The sequence below is a fragment of the Oncorhynchus tshawytscha genome, linkage group LG01 (genome assembly GCF_018296145.1).
Source record: "Oncorhynchus tshawytscha isolate Ot180627B linkage group LG01, Otsh_v2.0, whole genome shotgun sequence".
NCBI lineage: Eukaryota > Metazoa > Chordata > Actinopteri > Salmoniformes > Salmonidae > Oncorhynchus > Oncorhynchus tshawytscha.
In genome coordinates, this window is record NC_056429.1 from 48,353,186 (window position 1) to 48,379,057 (window position 25,872).

Here is a 25,872-nt window from a genome sequence, read left to right on the forward strand (position 1 = left end):
CAGCTGGTGCTCTCATGCATGCAGTTGCTTGCCTCGAAGTGCAAATAGAAGCAATTTAGCTCGTCTGGTAGGCTCGTGTCACTGCGTAGCTCCCAGCTGTGCTTCCCTTTGTAGTCCGTAATAGTTTGCAAGCCCTGCCAACTTCCGATGAGCCTCAGAGCCAGTGTAGTAGGATTAAATCTTCATCCTGTATTGACGCTTGCCTGTGGTTCGTTGGCAGCTTTACCCATTAGCTCAGTGCGGATGTTGCCTGTAATCCATGGCTTCTGGTTGGGTATGTACGTACGGTCACTGTGGGGATTGATGCACTTATTGATGAAGCCAGTGACTGATGTGGTACACAGCTCAATGCCATCAAACGAATCACGGAACATATTCCAGTCTGTGCTAGCAAAACAGGCCTGTAGCTTAGCATCTTCATTATCTGATCACTTCTGTATTAAGCGAGTCACTGGTACTACTTGCTTTAGTTTTTGCTTGTAATCGGGAATCAGGAGGATATAATTATGGTCAGATTTGCCAAATGGAGGGTCAGGGAGAGCTTTGTACACATCTCTGTGTGTGGAGTAAAGGTGTTCTAGAGGTTTTCTTTCTCTGGTTGCACATTTAACATGCTGGTAGAAATTTATGTAAGTTTCCCTGCATTAAAGTCCCCGGCCACTAGGAGCGCAACCTCTGGATTAACATTATCTTGTTTGCTTATGGCCTTATACAGCTCATTGAGTGTGTTCTTAGCGCCAGTATCGGTTTGTGGTGGTAAATAGACAGCTACCAAAAATATTGATGAAAACTCTCTTGGTAAATAGTTTGGTCTACAGCTTATCATGACATACTCCATCTCAGGTGAGAAATACCTCGAGACTTCATTTACATAGCTGTACACCAGCTGTTTTTGACAAATAGATACAGACCGCCACCCCTTGTCTTACCGGAGGCAGCTGTTCTATCTTGCCAATGCACAGAAAACCCAGCCAGCTGCATGTTATCCAGGTCATTGTTCAGCCACGACTCGGTGAAACATAAGGTGAAACATAAGATATTACAGTTTTTAATGTCCCGTTGGTAGGATAGACTTGATCGGAGCTCATTCAGTTTATTATCCAATGACTGCACGTTGACTAATAGGACTGATGGTAGAGGCGGTCCACAATAGGAGCCCGTAAAACGGCAGCCATCTCCTCCCGTGACATTATAATACCCTTTGATGAAGAAAATACCAAAAGGAATGATAAGTTAAGGAATGGTTTGCAATGGTTAGGAATGAGACATTCTCTCTTTATTTGTCAGGAAATTCTTCATGTTTGATGTTATATGGAGTGTGGTAAGATTCACCTCGGTGGATGTTTAAAATATTTAGGGAAGCGGTCATTTCTGAGATTAAATAAGAGTAATCCAAATGTTTGTTTGGGTCTTTGATTTTTCCAATGTGATGTGGTTTGTGTCACTTGCCTGTAGATTTACAGTTTTGTCGGCAGTCGTAAACGCTAACAGAGGGCAGTATATCCGTGTGTCCTCTAAGTCGTTTGTTACAGTTTTCTCCAAAGACAAGACATACGCTGTGCCTCTGCCCCACTGTCAAACATACAGACATTTACTTCCCTCTGATTTACATACACACACACACCCACAAACCCACTCCAAAGAGATTCGGCTGTCTTGTCATTTGAAAGCACTTTAACTAATGACTCACACTAAGAGGAAGAATTGGACCCCTGGAGTGAGAAATACCACAGAACACACATACTGACCGAGAGACACACAGACACACTGTCAGACACACCCGATCTCTAGATAGTAAGACAGGGTGAAGATAAACACCAACCAGTAACATTAATCATCTGCTCAGAGTTAAGTACAAAGTGTGGTACACCCGTGCAAACACGCACACGCTCACACACACACACACACACACGCCTCATGTAAACAGAAAAAAACACGTGAAACGTATATATATCTCAAACAGACTGTTTAAAAAAATGCTTCCTATTTTGTCATATAACTGGATGTCACGTTGGCTCATTGGCTGACCAAGCCAGTCAGCTTGTCATGAATATGTTTAATGACTGGCATGTGCCCACACCACCTGTTGAACCAAACCCTCTGTGTGTTTCATCAAGTTTTATGACGACTTTCACAACTAAGTCTACGATTTAGTAAAAACGTTATAGGGTATAGGCATTCAGAAAATCATTGATTACACTATTCAAACATAGAAAAGCTGCTTTTAAACAATATGGAAAACCTGGAACGTTATTTTAAAGATCCAGCACAGTCAAACCCTAGATTATCCTGTGTTTTATATGTATTTCCACACTATGAGGTTGGAATAATACTGCGAAATTGTGAAAATTATGATAATGTTCTTCTAGTGTAAGACCTGTTTGAAAAGACCACCTGAAATATCAGCAAGTCATGGTGGGGTGGAGTTTTGGCCTGCCTGGTGACATCACCAGGTGCTAAATTAGTTTACAGACCAAAAAGATAGACCGCTGCGTCACTCTGGAGCCTAAGGCACTGCATCTCAGTGCTAAAGGCATCACTACAGACCCTGGTTCAATTCCAGGCTGTATCACAACCATAGAGCGGCGCACAATTGGCCCAGCATCGCCCGAGTTGGGTTTTGCCGGGGTAGGCCTTCATTGTAAATGTGAATTTGCCTAGTTACATTTTTTTAAACTCTTCCAATAACAGCTGGTTTTCCCCTGCCCAATCAAACCACTCCTAGCAAAATTATTGCTTGTGAAATTGCTTTTTGTTAAGAAGCTATTTTTGTTTCTTTTTGACCATTTTAATTGAAAACAATCACAGTAGTACTTTATAACCCATCAATTATTTAATATTGAGATAAAAACGGCTTCATTGTACCTTTAGACTATTCAAGCTTTCAGCACTCTCTTTGAGAGAGAGAGAGAGAGCGAGAGAGAGAGAGAGATGTTGAAATGTATTCTCTTCATAATTTAATTAATGTGTCTATGTTTTAGAGTTTAGAACCAGCTGCATTGGTTTGAGTGGCAAGTGTTAGCTTAGAGTGTGTGTTTGCAAGACATGTTCATATATTCAGAGCAGCCAGATGTCCATGTCATGAGGACTTCCATGAAATGCCTTGAAACCGGCCACAAGGGGCAACAGTGAGCGCTATTAGCATCAAGTAGGCTTGGATTTTCACTAGGGCACTGTGAACAGGGGTGGTGGATTGGCATAACATAATCCCATGACTCCAGCTCCGAAGGTCATGTGTTCAATCCCAGTGGTAGAAGGAGCAACCCAGGGTGTCAAAAACACTTTGAAATGTGATGTTTCGAGAAAAGTGCAAAAACGTCTAACTCTGCAGTGAGACGGTAAGAGCTTGTTGATTCAGGGCCGTTAGGTCACTTACAGACACTAGTCGTTATATGTTAAAAACACCACCATCACCCCGAAGAGACACAACAACAGCCCATGGACTCAATACAGATAATGGCTGGCCCCTATCTGACACATCACAGAAGTGTTCAGGTGTAGTTAGAAGCTCTCTATTGCTCCTTCAATGACTGTTTCATCATTAGTCAAACATGAAAAGCAAAAAGCGGTCAAGGCACAAAGACCTCACAGACATCACAATGACTGCACACACGGCATTTTTAATGTGTCATTGCACACTATACACCTCACTCACACACTGCACCCACTCGGCTTTCACACGCATATCACAGTCCCTCTTGCTCAGCTCTTTACTTTTCTTCTCCACCAAAAACTCACAGACAGCCCACATTAAACACACTCTCTCTCCCTCTCTCGCCCAGTATCCATCTGTGTGAGATAAGTCAACATGTGTCTGTGTGATATTCCTCTCTCTGTATTCAGATCTCAGTGTAAACAGTGCTCATCGGCCTCCCTGGTTCAATTAATTTCACTGCCCACAAACCTCTACACACACACACACACACACACACACACACACACACACACATTTGCGCTGATGGGCTAGAGCCAAATGTCTGGAAGTGGACTTCACATCTGCATCCTGTTAAACTCACTATTAACCCCCTCCAAACACAACACTGGACACACATTCTCCCCCCAACCCAAACTGGAAAGTTCCAGCCTGAGCTAAAGACAATTGTTTAGAGATTCACTTAAATTGAGAATAGCACAGATCATTCCTTTCTAACAGGACCATATGTTCTTCCTGTGGTTACTGTTTCTCCTATATTCATTAGCACACGTGTTGTAATATAAAGTAAGTCTGTAGCTTGGTGTGTTTTTACTCAAATGTAAATTCGATGTTTTGGCTGTTAGATAGTTAATTTGGGGTGTTGCAGGCTTATGGCAAAAATTAACACACCAGAACTTAATATAAACATGTGCTAAATGTATCCTGCCATTTCTCTGAATGCAGCATGAAGACCATATACTGTAAAACAGAGCAGAATGCATAGCTAATTTATGAGTAATGTGCTTTCTTCTCTGTATCATACTGTATCAAATACACAGCCCCATTAAACACTGGCAATTCCATTCCCCAAAGCCAAATATACAAAATGTGCCATTATGCCACCATAATGGCACCGACTCTGGGAGTGTGGTGCCTGGAAAACAATCTCACACTCAAGGTCAACAAAACAAATGAGATGATCGTGACTTCAGGAAACAGCAGAGGGTGCACACCACTATCTACATCGACAGGACCGCAGTGGAGAAGGTGGAAATCTTCAAGTTCCTTGGCGTACACTTCACTGACAAACTGAAATGGACCACCCACAAAGACAGTGTGGTGAAGAAGGCGCAAACAGAGCCTCTTCAACCTCAGGAGGCTGAAGAAATTTGGCTTGTCACCTAAAACCCTCACAAATTTTACAGATGCACAATTGAAAGCCTCCTGTCGGGCTGTATCACCGACTGGTACGACAATTGCACCGCCCTCAACTGCAAAGCTCTCCGGGGGAAAACTACCTGCCCTCCAGGACACCTACAGGACCCGATGTCAAAGGAAGGCCAAAAAGATCAAGGAGGTCAACCACCAGAGCCACTGCTTGTTCACCCCACTATAATCCAGAAGGAGAGGTCAGTACAGGTGCATCAAAGCTGGGACAGAGAGACTGAAAAACAGCTTCTAATATCAAGGCCAATAGACTGTTAAACAACCATCACTAGCACATTAGAGGCTGCTGCCTATAGGCATAGACTAGGAATCACTAGTCACTTTAATAATGTTTACATATCTGGCATTTACTCATATCATATGTATACATTGTTTTTCTATACTATTCTACTGTATCTTAGTCCATTCCGTTCTGACATCGCTCGTCCATATGTATATAGTCTTAATTCATTCCTACTTAGGTTTATGTGTATTGAGTATAGTGGCAGATTTAGGCATAGGCGGCATGGGCAGCCGCCCAGGGTTGCATCTTGCCGGGGGTGCCACACACAAAACATTTTAAAAATAAAAATAATAATATTCCGAATGGTGACATATGTGCAATCTATTTTCTATCGCTCATTTGCACGTCACGTCAATGATATCATGTCACCATATGGGACAGAGTAGGGTGGGCGCCCTGATTCTAGTTTGTGAGCTAACCAGGCTACTGCCTGGGAAGGTTCTCCCACAAGTACGAGATGGGGAGGGGGCGGGGGTAGGTTTTTACCTCAGGTCTACCCACTGGAAGCCTGAGGTGGGGGAGCAGGGGAATCTATCAGATAGCGCACCTTTAACTTTGTACAGTACTAATGCAATTAGTAATGAAAAAAGTTGTGCAATTTAGTTTGTGTGTTTCTTGTTTGAAGTACAATAGTGTAATAAATCAGGTTATCTTCTTTATAAGTGTGTTATTCTTATTTGTGTGATATAGGAGTTGTGCAAATTAGTTTTATTTGTATGTTTTTGTTAGCAATAGGGTAATAATTTGATTCTCTTTTTTTATTTGATTTATATACTACAATTTGTTTCTATTTATCTTTCTTACTTCTTTTTAATATTTACAGTTGAAGTCGGAAGTTTACATACACCTTAGCCAAATACATTTAAACTCAGTTTTTCACAATTCCTGACATTTAATCCTGGTAAACATTCCCTGTTTTAGGTCAGTTAGGATCTTTATTTTAAGAATGTAACATGTCAGAATAATAGTAGAGGGAATGATTTATTACATATTTTTGGAGCAGTGGCTTCTTCCTTGCTGAGCGACCTTTCAGGTTATGTCGATATAGGACTTGTTTTACTGTGGATATAGATACTTTGTACCGGTTTCCTCCAGCATCTTCACAAGGTCCTTTTCTGTTGTTCTGGGATTGATTTGCACTTTTCGCACCAAAGTACGTTCATCTCTAGGAGACAGAACGCGTCTCCTTCCTGAGTGGTATGACGGCTGCGTGGTCCCGTGGTGTTTATATTTGCGTACTATTGTTTGTACAGATGAACGTGGTACCTTCAGGCGTTTGGAAATTGCTCCCAAGGATGAACCAGACTTGTGGAGGTCTACAATTTTGGCTTATTTCTTTTGATTTTCCCATGATGTCAAGCAAATAGGCACTGAGTTTGAAGGTAGGCCTTGAAATACATCCACAGGTACACCTCCAATTGATTCAAATGATGTCAATTAACCTATCAGAAGCATCTAAAGCCATGACATCATTTTCTGGAATTTTCCAAGCTGTTGAAAGGCACAGTCAATTTAGTATATGTAAACTTCTGACCCACTGGAATTGTGATACAGTGAATTATAAGTGAAATAATCTGTCTGTAAACAATTGTTGGAAAGATTGCTTGTGTCATACACATAGTAGATGTCCTAACTGACTTGCCAAAACTATAGATTGTTCACAAGAAATTTGTGGAGCGTTTTAAATGACTCCAACCTAAGTGTATGTAAACTTCCAAATTCAACTGTGAGTCTTATTTTTGTTTATATTTTTATATACTTCCAGTTATATTCCCCATGCACGGTCAGAGCTAGAAGCACAAGCTTTTCGCTACATCCACAATAACATCTGCTAATCACGTGTATGTGACCAATAACATTTTATTTGAGGTAAAGCATGGGAAGTTTGCAAAGATTTTCGTAACACTTTGATTCAGGTCCAGAGATTTCTGATAGAGGAAACTCGCCTTGCCAGGGAGTCATACATGAAATCCACACACACACACTTCCATCTTTTGAGAACGTGTGTGTATGAGTCCGCGTGCGTGTGTGCGTTCGCGCGTGTGTGGGGGAGGGGTAATTTGTTCATCCTCAGACACTCCCACTTTCCCTTTCCTCCTCTGCAGCGTGCCTTGTATGCACCGTGCATAACTTCAACACTCCGACACACACTTTCACAGTGCGATCTGGACTCTACATTGAACAGATTATCGGACCGGTATCGTTAATCATGGATTTGAAATACTTGGCGGTTATGGCTGTGCTCGCTGTGGCGACATACGCTCCTTTCTCACAAGGTAGGCTACGGTGCATCAGTTTAGCTATTATTTGTTATTCGTTATTAACATAAAGCATTTATGTAATTGTCTGGATATGTTTTATGCCCCCGTGGGGTGGTTCGGTGTTTGCCCGAGGCGCTACATGTTAAAAGGTTGTTCTAGTGAGATGCACCTGATCATTTTTGTCATTCTACTGTTTATGCCACTATCAGATATACATTAGTCACTCGTAATTAAAATAATCTAGGCTGTTTGATTTGTATTGGCCCTAGCATAAACAATTGTCTGATCGCGGTGCAATTAAATATAGTGTAAACTATTTTATAGAATGTATTACTTCTGTTTTGAATAATTGAAAGAGTGGGATCACCAACAACCAACATGCTTTATTTGATTATTGAAAGTCTAGTTCCTATGTTCACTTTGCTATAGCCTATGCACATAATTGTATTTTCAACTAAACCCTTCGATGAATGGCTCTTTGAATTTCCCCTCGGAATATCATATATTTCCAGCTATATTCCCCATGAGCAGCAATAACAAGTGTCATAGCGCATGTATAGCCTACCCATCGTGCGTAAAGCAACCCCACCAGGGCACTAGAACTCTAGCAGTGTGTGCATATAGGCTGTCTGTAGCGCAGCAGACCTCAGTCGGATTGCTGATTAATATGTGTATTTGTCCTCCCTTTTGTTACCATTTAATTACCCTCAAATTAGCCTCCAACACAAAGCCAGTGCGATAGCGGTGCTGGCGACATCACTCAGCCGGGTAGATGGCTCTCTACTGCGGCCTCTTTCTCTTGGTAATGCGGCTGGTTCAGGTGTCGCGTCATTACAATGACCTCAGGGTACTTCTTTTGTGGACGGAGAGGGTTAATCCAGGTTGTTATCACCTCACCTGATGACCGTTAAGCACCGGGGCTATAGTGAGAATTTGCCGATGAAGAGGGTTGAAACTGAAACTTGAAACGTTTTTAAATTGTGCAATAGCAGAACTACATAAAACATTATTTAATTGCATTTGGCTATCTTTCCCTGGAGCTGCTCTATGAAATTCGTTGCGTCTCTTTTAATAATGAAATTCGTTGCGTCTCTTTTAATAAAGATAATCTATTAAACAGGCTGCAAATATGCAAATAACCAGAGATTGTATCTGGACAGGCAACGTGATCTCACCGATTTCGAGTAAAATCATGCAAGAATGCAAAATATTGTGCATTTTTGTGAGATCTCATTCATGGCAAAGATACAAATGAAACGAGAAGACACAATGCGCCTCAAACAACCAACATGCACGAAATGCTGCAAATGCTGCGTTTTGCACAATTTCACGGAAAATATGTGCGAGATTTAGGGACAGGATATAGCCTACTAAACCCTTTTCAAAAAATGTCTGAAGGCTGTCATTTGCCAGGGCTGCATAAGGTGATCACCCGCAAAATTATTTTTTAATTAATGTCAAATGTCAATTCAATAGAGTCAGAAAAACAATGGTCCAAACCCCATATCTCTACCATATACACTGAGAATACAACAAATTAACAACACCTGCTCTTTCCATGATACAGACAGACCAGGTGAATCCAGATGTCACCTCTTAAAATCCACTTCAATCAGTGTAGATGCATTTTTTAAGCCTTGAGACAATTGAGATATGGATTGAGTTTATGTACCATTCAGAGGGTAAATGGGGAAGACAAAATATTTAAGTGTCTTTGAAAGAGGGGGTGTCAAGCAAATGTATGTGGATGGAATCTAACACACCATTGGTTGATCAATGCTATGGAACGTTACTCGATTGCATTTGCCTGGGCTGCGTTCAGTATTACAGAATGGTGTTCAAAGTTTAAAGGCCATGTTTCACATTAGCACCCCCTCTCCATCCCGCCAAACAATAATGTGTAGCGTATAGCTATGTCTCAATATGATATATCCCTTTTTTGGGGGGGGGATAGCAGATAAAATCTGTATGTTGCTGTGCACAATAAAAACACACAAAAACAACAAATGGAACATTGTCCTTGCTTGATGTAGAAACAGATCAACAGTTTTGGAACACTGAGCCATTGACTGCCTGCCTGCACTAGGTGGCTGTGTTACGAGTGGGCTGCTTTTGACAATAAGTGTAACGGTTTTCTAGTGGTGATGAAGGAGAGTCGGACCAAACTGCAGCGTGTCGATTGCGATCCATATTTATTAAACAAAACGTAAACACGACTAAACACTAAACACGACTAAACACTAAACACTACAAAACAATAAACGTAATGAAAACCGAAAACAGCCTAATCTAGTGCAAACTAACAGAGAGTACAAGTAAGACACTAAGGACAATCACCCACGACAAACTCAAAGAATATGGCTGCCTAAATATGGTTCCCAATCAGAGACAACGATAAGCACCTGCCTCTGATTGAGAACCACTCCAGACAGCCATAGACCTTGCTAGACAACCCACTAAGTTACAATCCCAATACCACCACCAAAACCCCAAGACAAACACACCACAATTACAAAAACCCCATGCCACACCCTGGCCTGACCAAATACATAAAGATAAACACAAAATACTTTGACCAGGGCGTGACAGAACCCCCCCCCCTAAGGTGCGGACTCCCGAACGCACCTCAAAACAATAGGGAGGGTCCGGGTGGGCGTCTGTCCATGGTGGCGGCTCCGGCGCGGGACGTGGACCCCACTCCTTTAATGTCTTAGTCCCCTCTCCCTTCGTCCCTGGATAGTCCACCCTCGCCGCCGACCATGGCCTAGTAGTCCCCACCCAGAACCCCACTGGACTGAGGAGCAGATCGGGACTGAAGGACAGCTCGGGACCGAGGCAGCTCGGGACTGAGGGGAAGCTCGGGAGTGAGAGGAAGCTCAGGAGTGAGAGGAAGCTCAGGAGTGAGAGGAAGCTCAGGAGTGAGAGGAAGCTCAGGAGTGAGAGGAAGCTCAGGAGTGAGAGGAAGCTCAGGAGTGAGAGGAAGCTCAGGCAGGTAGATAGATCTACCAGCTCCTGGCTGGCTGGTGGTTTCAGCAGATCCTGGCTGACTGGCAGATCCTGGCTGACTGGCAGATCCTGGCTGACTGGCAGATCTGGAAGAGTCTGGTTGACTGGCAGATCTGGAAGAGTCTGGCTGACTGGCAGATCTGGAAGAGTCTGGCTGACTGGCAGATCTGGAAGAGTCTGGCTGACTGGCAGATCTGGCGGCGCTGGGCAGACTGGCGGCGCTGGGCAGACTGGCGGCGCTGGGCAGACTGGCGGCGCTGGGCAGACTGGCGGTGCTGGGCAGACTGGCGGCGCTGGGCAGACTGGCGGCGCTGGGCAGACTGGCGGCGCTGGGCAGACTGGCGGTGCTGGGCAGACTGGCGGTGCTGGGCAGACTGACGACGCTGGGCAGACTGGCGATGCTGGGCAGACTGGCGATGCTGGGCAGACTGACAGCGCTGGGCAGACTGGCGACGCTGGGCAGACTGGCGGCGCTGGGCAGACTGGCGATGCTGGGCAGACTGGCGATGCTGGGCAGACTGACAGCGCTGGGCAGACTGGCGACGCTGGGCAGACTGGCGGCGCTGGGCAGACTGGCGATGCTGGGCAGACTGGCGATGCTGGGCAGACTGGCGATGCTGGGCAGACTGACAGCGCTGGGCAGACTGGCGGCGCTGGGCAGACTGGCGGCGCTGGGCAGACTGGCGGCGCTGGGCAGACTGGCGATGCTGGGCAGACTGGCGGCGCTGGGCAGACTGGCGGTGCTGGGCAGACTGGCGGTGCTGGGCAGACTGACGACGCTGGGCAGACTGACGACGCTGGGCAGACTGGCGATGCTGGGCAGACTGGCGATGCTGGGCAGACTGACAGCGCTGGGCAGACTGGCGACGCTGGGCAGACTGGGGGCACTGGCGGCGCTGGGCAGACTGGCGGCACTAGCTGCTCCATATAGGCTGACAGCTCTGGCGGCTTCTTACAGACTGACCGCTCTGGCGGCTCCGTGCTGACTGGCAGCTCCTTGCAGACTGGCAGCTCCTTACAGACTGACAGCTCCGTGCAGACTGACAGCTCCGTGCAGACTGACAGCTCCTTGCAGACTGGCAGCTCCATGCAGACTGGCAGCTCCATGCAGACTGGCAGCTCCATGCAGACTGGCAGCTCCATGCAGACTGGCTGCTCTATGCAGACTGGCTGCTCTGGCTGCTTCATGCAGACTGACATCTCTGGCTGCTCCATGTAGACTGGCTGCTTCATGCAGACTGGCAGCTCGGGCTGCTTCATGTAGACTGACAGCTCTGGCTGCTCCATGCAGACTGACAGCTCTGACTGTTCCATGCAGACTGACAGCTCTGGCTGCTTCATGCAGACTGGCAGCTCTGGCTGCTCCATGTAGACTGGCTGCTTCATGCAGACTGGCAGCTCGGGCTGCTTCATGTAGACTGACAGCTCTGGCTGCTCCTTGCAGACTGGCAGCTCCATGCAGACTGGCAGCTCTGGCTGCTCCATGCAGACTGACAGCTCTGGCTGCTTCATGCAGACTGGCAGCTCTGGCTGCTCCATGCAGACTGACAGCTCTGGCTGCTCCATGCAGACTGGCTGCTTCATGCAGACTGGCAGCTCTGGCTGCTCCATGCAGACTGACAGCTCTGGCTGCTCCATGCAGACTGACAGCTCTGGCTGCTCCTTGCAGACTGGCAGCTCTGGCTGCTCCATGCAGACTGACAGCTCTGGCTGCTCCATGCAGACTGACATCTCTGGCTGCTCCATGCAGATGACTGACAGCTCTGGCTGCTCCATGCAGACTGACAGCTCTGGCTGCTCCATGCAGACTGACAGCTCTGGCTGCTCTATGCGGACTGACAGCTCTGGCTGCTCCATGCAGGCAGGCAGCTCTGGCTGCGCTGAACAGGCGGGAGACTCCGGCAGCGTAGGAGAGGAGAAAGGCTCTGGCTGCGCTAAACAGGCGGGAGGCTCCGGCAGCGCTGTAGAGGAGGAAGGCTCTGGCTGCGCTGAACAGGCGGGAGGATCCGGCAGCGCTGTAGAGGAGAAAGGCTCTGGCTGCGCTAAACAGGCGGGAGACTCCAGCAGCGCAGGAGAGGAGAAAAGCGCTGGCTGCGCTGAACAGGCGAGGCACACTGAAGGCCTGGTGCATGGTGCTGGAACTGGTGGTACTGGATCGAGGACACGCACAGGAAGCCTGGAGCGGGGAGCTGCTACCGGAGGACTGGAGTGTGGAGGTGGCACAGGATGGGCTAGACCGTGAAAGCGTACTGGAGATCTTGAGAGCAGTGTTGGCACAGGATGTGCAAGGCTAGGGATGTGCACAGGAGGCCTGGTGCGTGAGGCTGGCACCAACTTCACCAGCCGACTAACACGCACCTCAGGACGAGTATGGAGCGCTAACCCAGGTGCCATCAAATCCCCAACACGTTCCGTCGGGCGAATTCCATGCAAAAAGCACCAACACAGCAACTCCCTCATTTCTCTCTCCTCCAATTTCCCCATTAACTCCTTCACAGTCTCTGGTTCTGGTCTCCTCCTTGGCTCCTCACGATAAACAGGGAGAGTTGGCTCAGGTCTGACTCCTGACTCTGCCACACTCTCCCTGAGCCCCCAAGAAATTTTTGGGGCTGATTCTCAGGCTTCCATCCGCTACGCCGTGCTGCCTCCTCATATCTGCGCCTCTCAGCTTTCGCCGCCTCCAGTTCTTCCTTGGGGCGGCGATATTCTCCAGGCTGAGCCCAGGGTCCTTTACCGTCCAGTTCTTCCTCCCATGTCCATTTCTCCAGGTGGTGCAGCCTCTCCCACTGCAGCTGCTGCTGCTCCTGCTGCTGCTGCCTCTGTTGCCTCTCCTGTGGTTCCTGCCTGTTAACACGCTGCTTGGTCCGTTGGTGGTGGGTGATTCTGTAACGGTTTTCTAGTGGTGATGAAGGAGAGTCGGACCAAACTGCAGCGTGTCGATTGCGATCCATATTTATTAAACAAAACGTAAACACGACTAAACACTAAACACGACTAAACACTAAACACTACAAAACAATAAACGTAATGAAAACCGAAAACAGCCTATCTAGTGCAAACTAACAGAGAGTACAAGTAAGACACTAAGGACAATCACCCACGACAAACTCAAAGAATATGGCTGCCTAAATATGGTTCCCAATCAGAGACAACGATAAGCACCTGCCTCTGATTGAGAACCACTCCAGACAGCCATAGACCTTGCTAGACAACCCACTAAGTTACAATCCCAATACCACCACCAAAACCCCAAGACAAACACACCACAATTACAAAAACCCCATGCCACACCCTGGCCTGACCAAATACATAAAGATAAACACAAAATACTTTGACCAGGGCGTGACAATAAGGCACCGGACTACAGCCATATCGTTTTAAACATAGAAGAAGATCAAGAGATGGGAGTGGTGGCCTACTCGTGTGGAGGCAAAAAAAGGTGGCGGAAGCGGACAATGAAGTGGATTCTGAATCCAATGGCGGTAGAATCAAGGAGAATTGGAATATTGTCCAAAAGAATGGATGACGGAGCAAATTTGTGTACAGTGATGAGAATGTCCCTTTGTATCTAGAGGGAGTTAGGGTTTGTTAATGAGGAGCAGCTGAGCAGATTACCAATCTTGAAGAAACCGTTTGAGATATCCAAACTGGTGGAGAGAGTGCTGGGTGAAGTCAAGGGTTTCAGGATCAGGCTTGTTTAGATTTTTGGTGCTTCTGCTGATCAGAAGGAACGTACATTGCGTCTCACCCAATTTGATAAGTGTCATGTGTCTCTTCGGAACAAAGCACCCCTTATATCTGGCGTTTCGAGGGAAGTTGATTTTGAAGAGATGAAAAATATTCCTGGAGTGATTGATGCACGCTGGATGAATCGTGTGGTGAATGGTGAAAAAGTGAAGAGTCTATCTGTTCTTTAGTTTTTTGATATGGAGTCTCTCCCTACTCAAGTGCAGTTGGATTATATAAAATACAGAGTCAGAACATTTATACCAAGACCAATGCAGTGTGATCATTGTAAAGTGTTTGCAGAAGCGACAAGCCGATATCTCCTACTTGTGGAAAAGATAATATCATGTGTTTTAAATTTGAGGAAAATGTTGTAGCTTCATGGTTCCCACCACAATTGCATCTTTCAATTGCCCGACAAGGGTAAAAGAGAATTAGGTGGCCAAAGTCAGGGCTGTCCAGAGCATTTCACATGCAGCAGCTTTTGAAAGGGTTGAGGATTTGAATGGCTCCTGAAGAGTCCATGGTGGTGGATAGGCCTTCACTGCAGGCTGCAGGGGCTGCCTTTCACCCGCAGTACCCTGACATTTTAAAGGTTAAGACGGTGGGCTTTGTGTCCTTTATAGCTATGGTGATTATGGCACTATCAAGCTAGAGAAGGTCCAGGAAGATAGACATCATTGTGGATGCGGCAGAGCGGTTCCTGGGACTGAAAGATTTATCGGCGGAGGAGTTACATGGAATATTTAAAGCCTGAGAAGGGAGATATGGAGATTTGAAAGAAGGAAGAAGTGAGAGTTTTGTTTTGGTTTTGCCAATGTACTCTTTTTATTTAGTTGGATTAAATTAGTTTCCCTATCACATATGGATTTTCTTTTACCTTGTTTTGGTTTTTCAACCTCTCCCGTTGGTGTCAGCAATACACCTTTTTGGTTTGTAGTCCGCCATAAAACCCACAGAAGAAGAGGAAGAAATGGGAGTATGCAAGAAGTAGTCGACCGGGATGTGCTAGAGGAATGTCCAGCTGGCCAGAAAAGCATGGTAAGCTAACGTTACTGAGTGATTATCAAGCTAGCTAGCTTGGTTACAACTGATAAAGTCGAGGTGGCTAGCTAGCTTAGTTTTACAGCCAGACTCTCAGTTTTACAGTTAGCTAGATAAGGAACTAAACTGCAAGTATCATAAATCATTATTTTCTAGCTAGCTACGGTAGATAAATATGTCAAATGTAAAGCAAGCAGAATTGTGGCATGTGTAAGAGGCATTGCATGTTGGCTAGCTCACATTAGCTAGATAACCATATTAAGTATCCACTCTATTACTAAATAAGTTATAATTTAGTTAGCTAGCTACATTTGATAATTCTTGACATCATCCATCTTTGAAGCAGTTTGGCTGCAAAATTCAGTGCCAACAATGACCAACATCTAAGCTAGCAGCTAGCTAACTACAGTCAAATAAGGAGCATGTTGTCATGATGGAATAAGTCACCTATGTGAAGCTAGCCACAATAAGGATTAGCCACAATAGTGACATTTGCTGTTCACCTTAGCAATTGTTAGTGAGAAGAGGCGCGGTGCCATAATATAAATAATATCTTAGCTAACGTAAACTCACCCCATTACATACAAATGTGTGCAACCGCAACATTCAAATGAGGCTACAAGGAAAACTAATGGGACTGTAGCGACTGTGTTGACTTCAAAATCGGGGGTGTGAACTAGGTTTCTATTCAAGCGTTGATCGACATGGTAATGGCTCTATAGTATTGGAGAAAAGTTTAAAAAACTGACCCTCCGTTACATCGTGACGTGTGATGTCGTAACGTACAGCACGCAAAAAGCAACTATTTCTGTCTTACAATCTCTCTCCACCAGGTATAGCACTTCTCTCATCGTTTAAAAACAAGAAATGGATATTGACGGGGGTAAGGGGGATACCTAGTCATTTTTTTGCGTCATCATTGCATGCGATCATCATCCTCAAAGCCACTGTTTACTTCTAAGATGACTTTAGCACTGCCCTAAAAACACGATTCAAATTCGACACAAACCTTCAAATAGGTATGTAATGACACATTATATAAACTCTTTATAGTGTTTTATTTACATTTTAGAGGCAATAAGGTGATAAGTTGGACAGATCGAGTGAAAAAAAAACTATTTTCCCACACATCTCTCCTTCTCACTATCACGCATTCGTTTTGTTTCCCCACCCGCCATTTTTAAAAAGACCCGACGGGGCTCATTGTCTTCTTGAATTATGCAGAAATGGGCAGGATGGGGGTCATGTAATTGATTTTGTTGGAAAGGGGAGAAATTGTGCTTTACGGTGGTAATTGACATTACAGTTGATCTGGAAGTATTACGTTTTTGGGGCGCTAAAATAAGGTCAATTGTACAGACCAAGGCGATGTACAAAAGTGAGTGAGTTTACATTAGCTATAAATTCACATGTACACCATGTCATTTGTCATAGCTGTTATCACAAACGGCATGTATACTTTCAATCAGATCTAATGTTGTCATTTAGAGACATGAATGTCAAGTAGGCAAACTGATGAATGAATCCTAAATACAGATAAAATGTTAGTTTGTTAATCATGGCAGGGTTGTCAACTGATTTATTGGAGCCTGGTGGAGATAGATGCAAACCTACCAGCAGGACATTCCTCTGCATCCAGGTTGAGGCTTGCTACCAGCAGGAACATGGAGCACTCTGTGTCAGTGTGTCATGATATTGTTTTCCTTTATATTGCATGAAACTAGGGAGGAGGCCCTGGGCCAGTGGGAGGTCAGGGTTGAGGGCTGTCTCTCTTTCTAGCACTCACCTTTCTAGCACTCACCCTTATCCATCTCTCTCCAGGTGCTACAGAGACAGAATGGTCCAAGGACCTCCAAAGCCTTCTGAACAATTAACTGCGATCTCTCCAGAGCATAGAGAAGTAGTCTACACTCATATTAGTATACTCGATGCACTATGTAAACCTACTTCACTATGGTAGTTCTGCCTGTGTGATAACATAGCATATTATCAAGGGCCACTGGTTGGATTGGATTTACTGTACTCACGCCAAAACTCTTGCTCTCCCCTCTCTGTAAAAAGCTCCCAGACATTTGTCAAAACTAACATGTGTCCATCCCCCTATCCCCAGATGAGTCTGCTAGGCTATGGAACTTTAGAGCAGCACATCAAAAGACCTGCCACCCTGTTGTCAGCTATCTACAATATCAAGGCTTTCAAAGGATACATTTTGGGGATGAGTTTTGTAAAACTAATTTTATTGTTGTTAGATTACAATACTACTTTTCATAGCATGTTTGTAATGTTGGGTCTTCACACTACCTTTGACTAACTGTTAGTCAAACAGTTAGTTTCTGTTGTAACTTAAACACAAAGACACTTGGAGCTTGTGATTCAAAAAGTCTAAAGTAAATGCAACGCAAGTCCAGGGTGAATAAATTTTTATTCATGTACAGTGCATTCGGAAGGTAATCAGATCCCTTGACTTTTTCCACATTTTGTTACGTTACAGCCTTATTCTAAAATTGATTACATTTTTTTTAATCATCAAAACAACACCCCATAATGACAAAGCAAATTTCTAACAAACTTAAATATCACGTTTACATAAGCATTCAGACCCTTTACTCAGTACTGTGTTTTTGGCAGTGATTACCGTCTTGTCTTCTTGGGTATGACACAACGACCTGTATTTGGGGACTTTCTCTCCCATTCTTCTCTGCAGATTCTCTCAAGCTCTGTCAGGTTGGATGGTGACTGTCGCTGCACAGCTATTTTCAGGAATCTCCAGATATGTTCAATCAGGTTCAAGTCTGGGCCTCTCAAGGGCATACAGAAACTCCCGAAGCCACTTCTGTGTTGTCTTGGCTGTGTGTTTAGGGTACTTGTCCTGTTGGAAGGTAAGACCTTCGCCCCAGTCTGAGGTCCTGAACGCTCTGGGGCAGGTTTTCATCAAGGATGTCTCTGTACTTTGCGCCGTTCATCTTTCCCTCGATCCTGACTAGTCTCCCAGTCCCTGCTGCTGAAAAACATACCCACAGCATGATGCTGCCACCACCATGCTTCACTGTAAAGATGGTGCAAGGTTTCATCCAGACGTGACGCTTGGCATTCAGGCCAAAGCATTCAATATTGGTTTCATCAGACCAGAGAATCTTGTTTCTCAGTCCTTTAGGTGCCTTTTGGCAAACTCCAAGTGGACAGTTGTGCCTTTTACTGAGGAGTGGCTTACGCCTGGCCACTCTACCATAAACGTCTGATTGGTGGAGTGCTGCAGGTGGAGTGCTGGTTGTTCTTCTGGAAGGTTCTTCCATCTCCATAGAGGAATTTCCTTGACCAAGACCCTTTCCCTCGGTTGCACAGTTTGGACAGCTTTAGGAAGAGTATTGGTGGTTCCAAACTTCTTCCATTTAAATATGATGGAGGCCATTGTGTTCTGGGGGACCTTCAATTCTACAGACATTTTTGGTACCCTTCTCCAGATCTATACTTCGATACAATCCTGTCTTCGAGCTCTGACAATTCCTTTGACCACATGGCTTTGTTTTTGCTATGACATGCACTGTCAACTGTTGGACATGTGTGTGCCTTTCCAAATCATGTCCAATCAATTGCATTTACCACAGGTGGACTCCAATCAAGATGTAGAAACATCTCAAGGTTGATCAATGGAAACAGGATGCACCTGAGCTCAATTTCGAGTCTCATAGCAAATGGTTCGAATATCTATGAATATAAAGGTATTTCGTTTTTTAAATTTTTTAATACATTTGCAAACATTTTTAAAAACCTGTTTTCATTTTGCCATTATTTGGTACTGTGTTGATTGATAAGGGACAAAAATATCTAATCAATTTTAGAATAAGACTAAAGTAACAAAAGGTGAATAAATTCAAGCAGTCTGAATACTTTCGAAATTCACTGTATATCAGATACATCACACAGGTGTGTCAACTAAAATATATATCGCAGATTGAAGAATGGGGAAAGTAGACAAAGTGAATAGAAGTCAGTGATTGTGTCCGTAGCAGTTCATATGAATTTGAGTGGCTACATATAATAAACTCAGCAAAAAAGAAAAAGTCCTCTCGCTGTCAATTGCGTTTATTTTCAGAAAACGGAACATGTGTAAATATTTTTTTTCTTGCAGGAAGTCACGCACAGAATGAGCAGTATGGCTGGTGGCATTGTCATGCTGGAGGGTCATGTCAGGATGACCCTGCAGGAAGGGTACCACATGAGGGAGTAGGATGACTTCCCTGTAACACACAGTGTTGAGATTGCCTGCAATGACAACAAGCTCAGTCCGATGATGCTGTGACACACCGCCCCAGACCAGAAAACTGAACATGCGTAAATATTTGTATGAACATAAGAGTCAACAACTGAGAGAAACTGAACAAGTACCACAGACATGTGACGAACAGAAATCGAGTGTGTCCCTGAACAAAGGGGGATCAAAATCAAAAATAAGTCAGAATCTGGTGTGGCCACCAGCTGAATTAAGTACTACAGTGCATCTCCTCCTCATGCACTGCACCAGATTTGCCAGTTCTTGCTGTGAGATGTTACCCCACTCTTCTACCAAGGCACCTGCAAGTTCCAGACATTTCTGGGGGGAATGGCCCTAGCCCCCACCCTCCGATCCAACAGGTCCCAGACGTGCTCAATGGGATTGAGGATCCAGGCTCTTTGTTGGCCAAGGCAGAACACTGATATTCCTGTCTTGCAGGAAGTCACGCACAGAATGAGCAGTATGGCTGGTGGCATTGTCATGCTGGAGGGTCATGTCTGGATGAGCCTGCAGGAAGGGTACCACATGAGGGAGTAGGAGTCTTCCCTGTAACACACAGTGTTGAGATTGCCTGCAATGACAACAAGCTCAGTCCGATGATGCTGTGACACACCGCCCCAGACCATGACGGATCCGCCACCTCCAGTCCCGCTCCAGAGTACAGGCCTCAGCATAACGCTCATTCCTTCAACGATAAACGCGAATCCAACCATCACCCCTGATGAGACAAAACCGCGACTCGTCAGTGAAGAGCACTTTTTGCCAGTCCTGTCTGGTCCAGCGACGGTGGGTTTGTGTCCATGGGCGATGTTGTTGCCGGTGATGTCTGGTGAGGACCTGCCTTACAACAGGCCTCCAGGCCCACGTCACAGCATGTAGTGACAGGGAGATGACAATAAGTGTATTATATACCTTTCAACACAAAAGTCATTTTAGAATTTACTGCACATGTTGCTGAACAATTCAACACTTTTGTTAGTGTCATTTGCTTGGTTTCCATCCAATTGGTGACACATTTTCATCCAAATATTCTAAAATCTGCATAAAAACAATATGTGCATTTTCCCACCAGAGATGTTTCCATCAAATTGACTTGTTGCAGATAAATGGCTGTGCATGATGATGTAGTGCACATAAAAATACATTGTGTTTAAATTCCCATATGCCGAGAAAAAAAAAACACTAGTTAAATGAGTTTCCATCACATTTTCAACTCTACTGATAGTTTTCTCACAAAAAATGTTGTGTTACATAATGAGTGTGACCACTCTGGAATTGGCATGTGCTCTCTAGCCAACAGCACATTCTCACTCGTCATTATTCACGATGCAGTCTGGATTATCCATAATTATGGTAGCATCTACATTAGAAACATATTATATTCTTATTTACAATAAAATTGACTCATGCCAATACATTATTTACCATTAATTTATATTACTCACAAAATAATCTGAAACACAACCGACACAAACAGCAAATGCACTCAACAAAGTCCTGCAATAAGAGTTATGAACTTAATATTTTGTAATCTTAACAGTTGTGTTCTGTGGGCGTAATTGAGTTGGCTGATACCCGATTTCATGGTCCCAAGATCCATAGGTAAGGCTGTACATTCATATTGCAATGTCCAATGTGCACAAAAGACTGACAGGTGAGGTGATTTCCCATAGTCAAAGTCCTGCAATATGAGCTACAATGTAATATTTGTACTCTTCACAGTTGTGTTCTCTGGGTGTCACTGAGTAGGCTGATAACCCTTTTCATGGATCCATAGGTAAATAGGCTGAATAGTGAGGTGATTTCCCACAGTTAAAGTCCTAAAATAAGCACTACGATGCTAATATTTGTGTAAACTCTTCACAGTTGTGAATATTTAATGGATCCAAGATCTATTGGCAAGGTTGTACAATGCATGCAATACACCCCCATTATCTAGTCCAAATGTAGCATGATTCCACTATTTGTATCAGTGTCAATGAGGGACTTTTATTTGAAGGCGAACCACAAATTATACTATCGTGGCTATTCGTTATTGTGGCTAGCTTCACATAGCGGGTGCAAAAGCGATCGAAGCAACGCGCCATTACATTGTTCAACCAATGGTGAGTTAGATACCACCCACAGACGTTTGATTGACACCCCCTCCTTATCATATTGGAGCAAGAAAGCTTAAATGAATAAAAGTTTGAATAATTAGATACTGCAAAGAAGCATTGTTTTAGTTATCTATTTATGTGTGCATTTCTTCATTTCATTCTAATTAAGGCAGGTTCGGTCCTCCATGGGAAAGGGGGGGGTGCTTGTTAATATTAGGAAGGTGTTCCTAATGTGTGGTATACTCAGTGAATGGTTCAAAAGTTTCAGACGATATACTCTGAGAATTTAGCATGTTTGGAGTGAATGGAATGTCCATCACGGACATGATTTCTATAGAACTCTGTGGCGCTGCTCCACGGCAGAACGCTGCTAACTTTTAAAATGTTTTTTTTATTGAACCTTTATTTAAGTAGGCAAATTAGACAGCTGCGCCACTTGGGAGCCCTTCGAATGTCAACAGACAAGCTATTGGCTGCAGGTTTTTGATAGAAAAATCCTGTTTTCAAAATGAAATCTGCAGAATACGAACATAGGGACTAAATATCTTTATTTACAAAGCAACAGACTGAATTTCAATATCCAACCTCCGCAAAGACGATATGTTCCTGTTTTCATTGTGTATTTCTGAGTCTTTCCCTTTAAATCGCCACAGAAATGGCCCCTCTCGGCGTATATTGATTGCCAATATAGCCAATGAAAGACAATGATCTGGAGATCAAAATGATGAGGTTATTAAGTTAATTTGGATTTGTCCATCCTGCGGAAATACCTCCAAATGGTACCATCTCCCAACCACAAATATAGAAGAGATCCAACAAATAGCGGCACGGTCTAAACTAGCATTGGTCACGTAAGGGATAATCAACAAGGGGCTATGCGTTCTATGGAAAATAATGAACGACGTGGAACTGACCTTCCACGGAGTTGCATTATTTTCCAGAGAACGCATAGAGCCCCGAGTTGATTCTCTTTTATACAATGGTTATAATTGAAAACATTTGCCACTAGAAATGTGTTCATTTGCTGGTAGAAATGTGTTGAACATCCACTGAAGTAGCTAGCAAGTTTAGTAGATAGCTACAGTAGTTGCCATGGTAACCAAACAGACACTAGTTTAGCCCGTTCAAGTTCATAAAAGACATACCCTCAACCACTTAACCTTGCCTTATGCCATTGGGGGAATCCCCGCGGCCATATTTGTCGTTGGTCCAATTGATTAGCCAAGTAAGAGAAGTTTTCAACGTAAGCCCCCCAGCCCTCATTTTTAACAATTATGTTCACTTCAGACCTGAAACGCCCCATATTTCAATTAGCGATGATGGTACATCCGCTCAGAAAAGTCAGCCAAAACTTAAAACTAACATTAATATGGAGAAGTCAAAATACAAGTGTATATAAAAACAAATGTAAGTTTAAAATTGTGCTACTCACGCACATGATGGCTCAAACACTTATCATTAAAGTAATGCTGTTTTTGTTCGGTTAACTTTTGTAAATTGTAAAAATAAAACATGTTCCTTTTTCAGAAGTTCCGGTTAGGCAGGCTAATGTTAGTTAGCTAACTAATTTGCTAGCTATCATACAGTAGGCATATATTAATAATTATATAGTTAATTTAATTCGACATTATAATTGAATGTAGCGCAAATAAAGAACCCACATGCTACCAGTGGCTGAAAACACAATCGTTGCAGGATGAACGTGTGACAAATTTCCTGCCAAGGGCGGGCCATTTAAAATTCATTCCTTCCTCTCTCATCCCCTTGCCCTGTAAGTGTAAATTCATCAGACGTCATATATTATCATCGTAATAGTGTAACGACCCTGGGTTTATAAGCGCGGAAATCATGCACGAGCATGCTTTTGCGGCACAGTCGCTAGGGCGCCGGACCTTTGGGCTAGAAGATCGATAGCGCTCCCCTGCTGTTTCATTACATTGGTGTCAGAAGTGATCGGACCTCGCATCCACGATAGTGCGTGTGCTTGGCCGGTGAGCGCGTTCCTGTAAGACGTAGAGCCGCAAGCTAGCGCGAGGACGCGCTCTTTGAAAGGAGGGAGTAGTGTAACGACCCTGGGTTTTTAAGCGCGGAAAACGTCCCTGCCGCACGAGCATGCTTTTGCGGCACAGTCGATAGCGCGCCGGACCTCGGGCTCGAAGGTCGAGGGTTCGAGACTTGCTGTTTCATTACAGCTCTCAATTTCAGGAAGATGGTTGTGAAAGCTACATTTGCCACATTCTGAATTATGTCCCTGTAATTGAGGATGATTTCCACTCAGTTTGCGATTCACCTGTGCCAATTGAAGAAATTAGAGAGCCTCTGAATTCACTGAAAAAAGGGAAATCACCTGGCCCTGATGGCCTGTCAGTTGAATTCTATAGACAGTTTTGGGAGTTATTAGAAGACTCGATTTTCAATATGATTCAAGATTGCGTTAAAAATGGGGAAATGGTCTCCACTATGAAACAGGACCTTATTTCATTGATTCCGAAGCCCGATAAAGACCCTTCTCTCATTGACAATTGGAGACTAATTACTTTATTAAATGTTGATTACAAATTGATTGCTCTGGTTTATACCAAAATATTAAAGAAAGGAATAGATACCATTATAAATGAGACTCAAACAGGATTTATGAAGGGCCATCCCATAAGCTCTAACATTTGTTTAGTCTTGGACCTTATAGATTATTCAGATGCAATTGACTCAGATGCGGTTGTACTTATTTTTGTACTTCTGTAAAGCCTTTGACACAATTGAACATGAATTTCTCTTTAGGTCTCTTAAACTTTTGGGATTTGGTGAAAATTTAATTAAAGTATTTTGCATGTTTTTACAAAGATATAAATAGTTCTGTGCTACTAAACCTTAATACTTCCAAAAGATTCAGTATCATCAGAAGTGTACGACAGGGATGCCCAATTTCGCCATTTCATTGTTATTCATTTTGGTTGTGGAACTTCTATCTATAGATATTCTGAATAATGCAAATATGTATGGCTTAACCATTTTTAACGAAGAAATCAAAATCTCCCAACTAGCTGATGATACTACTCTTTTCTTAAGAGACAAAGACCAGGTCGCCCATGCCCTTAATGCTATAACTGCATTTTCTATTGCATCAGGATTAATGCTGAATGTTTCTAAATGTGAAATCTTATGTTTATTTGACTCTGATGATAAAGAAATAGAAAATATTCCTGTAAAGGACTGTGTTAAATATTTAGGAATACATCTATCAAAAAACCACTTAGTCAGACAACATTTGAATTTCTCTCCTAAAATGAAGAGAACTAAAATATATTTAATAATTGGCTACAAAGATATCTTTCTATACTTGGGAGAGTACTTCTGTCTCGTTTTGTGTATCCCTCATTATCGTTATGTGTAAATCCAGCTACTTGTAAAGAGATTAATAAGACCTTTCTTGACTTCATCTGGAAAAATAAGTCTCACAAACTAAAAAAGTCTGTCCTTTCTAACGAAAGAGCTGAAGGTGGTCTAGAAGTGTTGGATGTTGTTGACATAAATAACACTTTTAAGATAAACTGGTTGGAAAAATGTTTTATCAATAGAGATTCAATATGGTATTTCATTCCAAATAATGTGTTTAATAAATTGGGAGGTCTTCAATTTTTACCGAAATGTAATTATATTCCCAAAAGATTACCTGCTAAATTGGCTAGGTTTCACTAACAAGCTTTAATGGACTGGAAAATATGTTTCCTGCACATTTTTTCCCCACATAAAGCTCTTTTGTGGAATAATTCAGACATAACTGTAAGGAATAAGTCATTGTTCTACCCCAGCTGGCATGAGAGGAATATTGACTTTGTTCTTGATATTTTCGACAACAAAGGTAATATTCTCACATATGAACCATTTATAACATTGAAAGAGTTTCCAATACCTTTCAGAGAGTTTATTTCTGTGATCAAAGCCGTTCCCAGTGGTCTAACTACACTTATGAAAACTCATCTTAATTTTGGGAATGATCACAAAGTTTATCCAGAACTCAGATTGGAAGGCGTGAGATCTTGTTGTAATAAATATATAAGACAAATTATTCATTCACAAACCAAATTTACACCGAGAGGAAAGTTTTTCTGGAACATGCTTATTCCTGACATAGTCTGGAAAAATGCATGGTCAAGGCCTTACAAATACTGTATACCAAACAAAAGTTAAGGAAGTGCACTGCAAAATTTTACATAAGATATATCCATGTAATTCTATGATATTAACCCTAGTGAATAACAAAAAGAATAACATTTTCCTAAATCATTACAATAAGATTTTTTCAGAATGATTACAATTGC

General features: G+C 43.4%; 1 protein-coding gene across 1 annotated transcript in view; it reads left to right on the forward strand.

Annotated features, from left to right (window-relative positions):
- Window positions 1-7,245: 7,245 nt before the first annotated feature.
- Window positions 7,246-25,872, forward strand: part of LOC112260647 (stromal cell-derived factor 1) — a 41,806-nt gene continuing 23,179 nt past the window's right edge. The window contains exon 1 of the mRNA XM_042322318.1: window positions 7,246-7,420. Within this exon, the coding sequence (XP_042178252.1) occupies window positions 7,354-7,420 (67 nt within the window). The 5' untranslated portion in view covers window positions 7,246-7,353. The remainder of the gene's footprint in view (window positions 7,421-25,872) is intronic.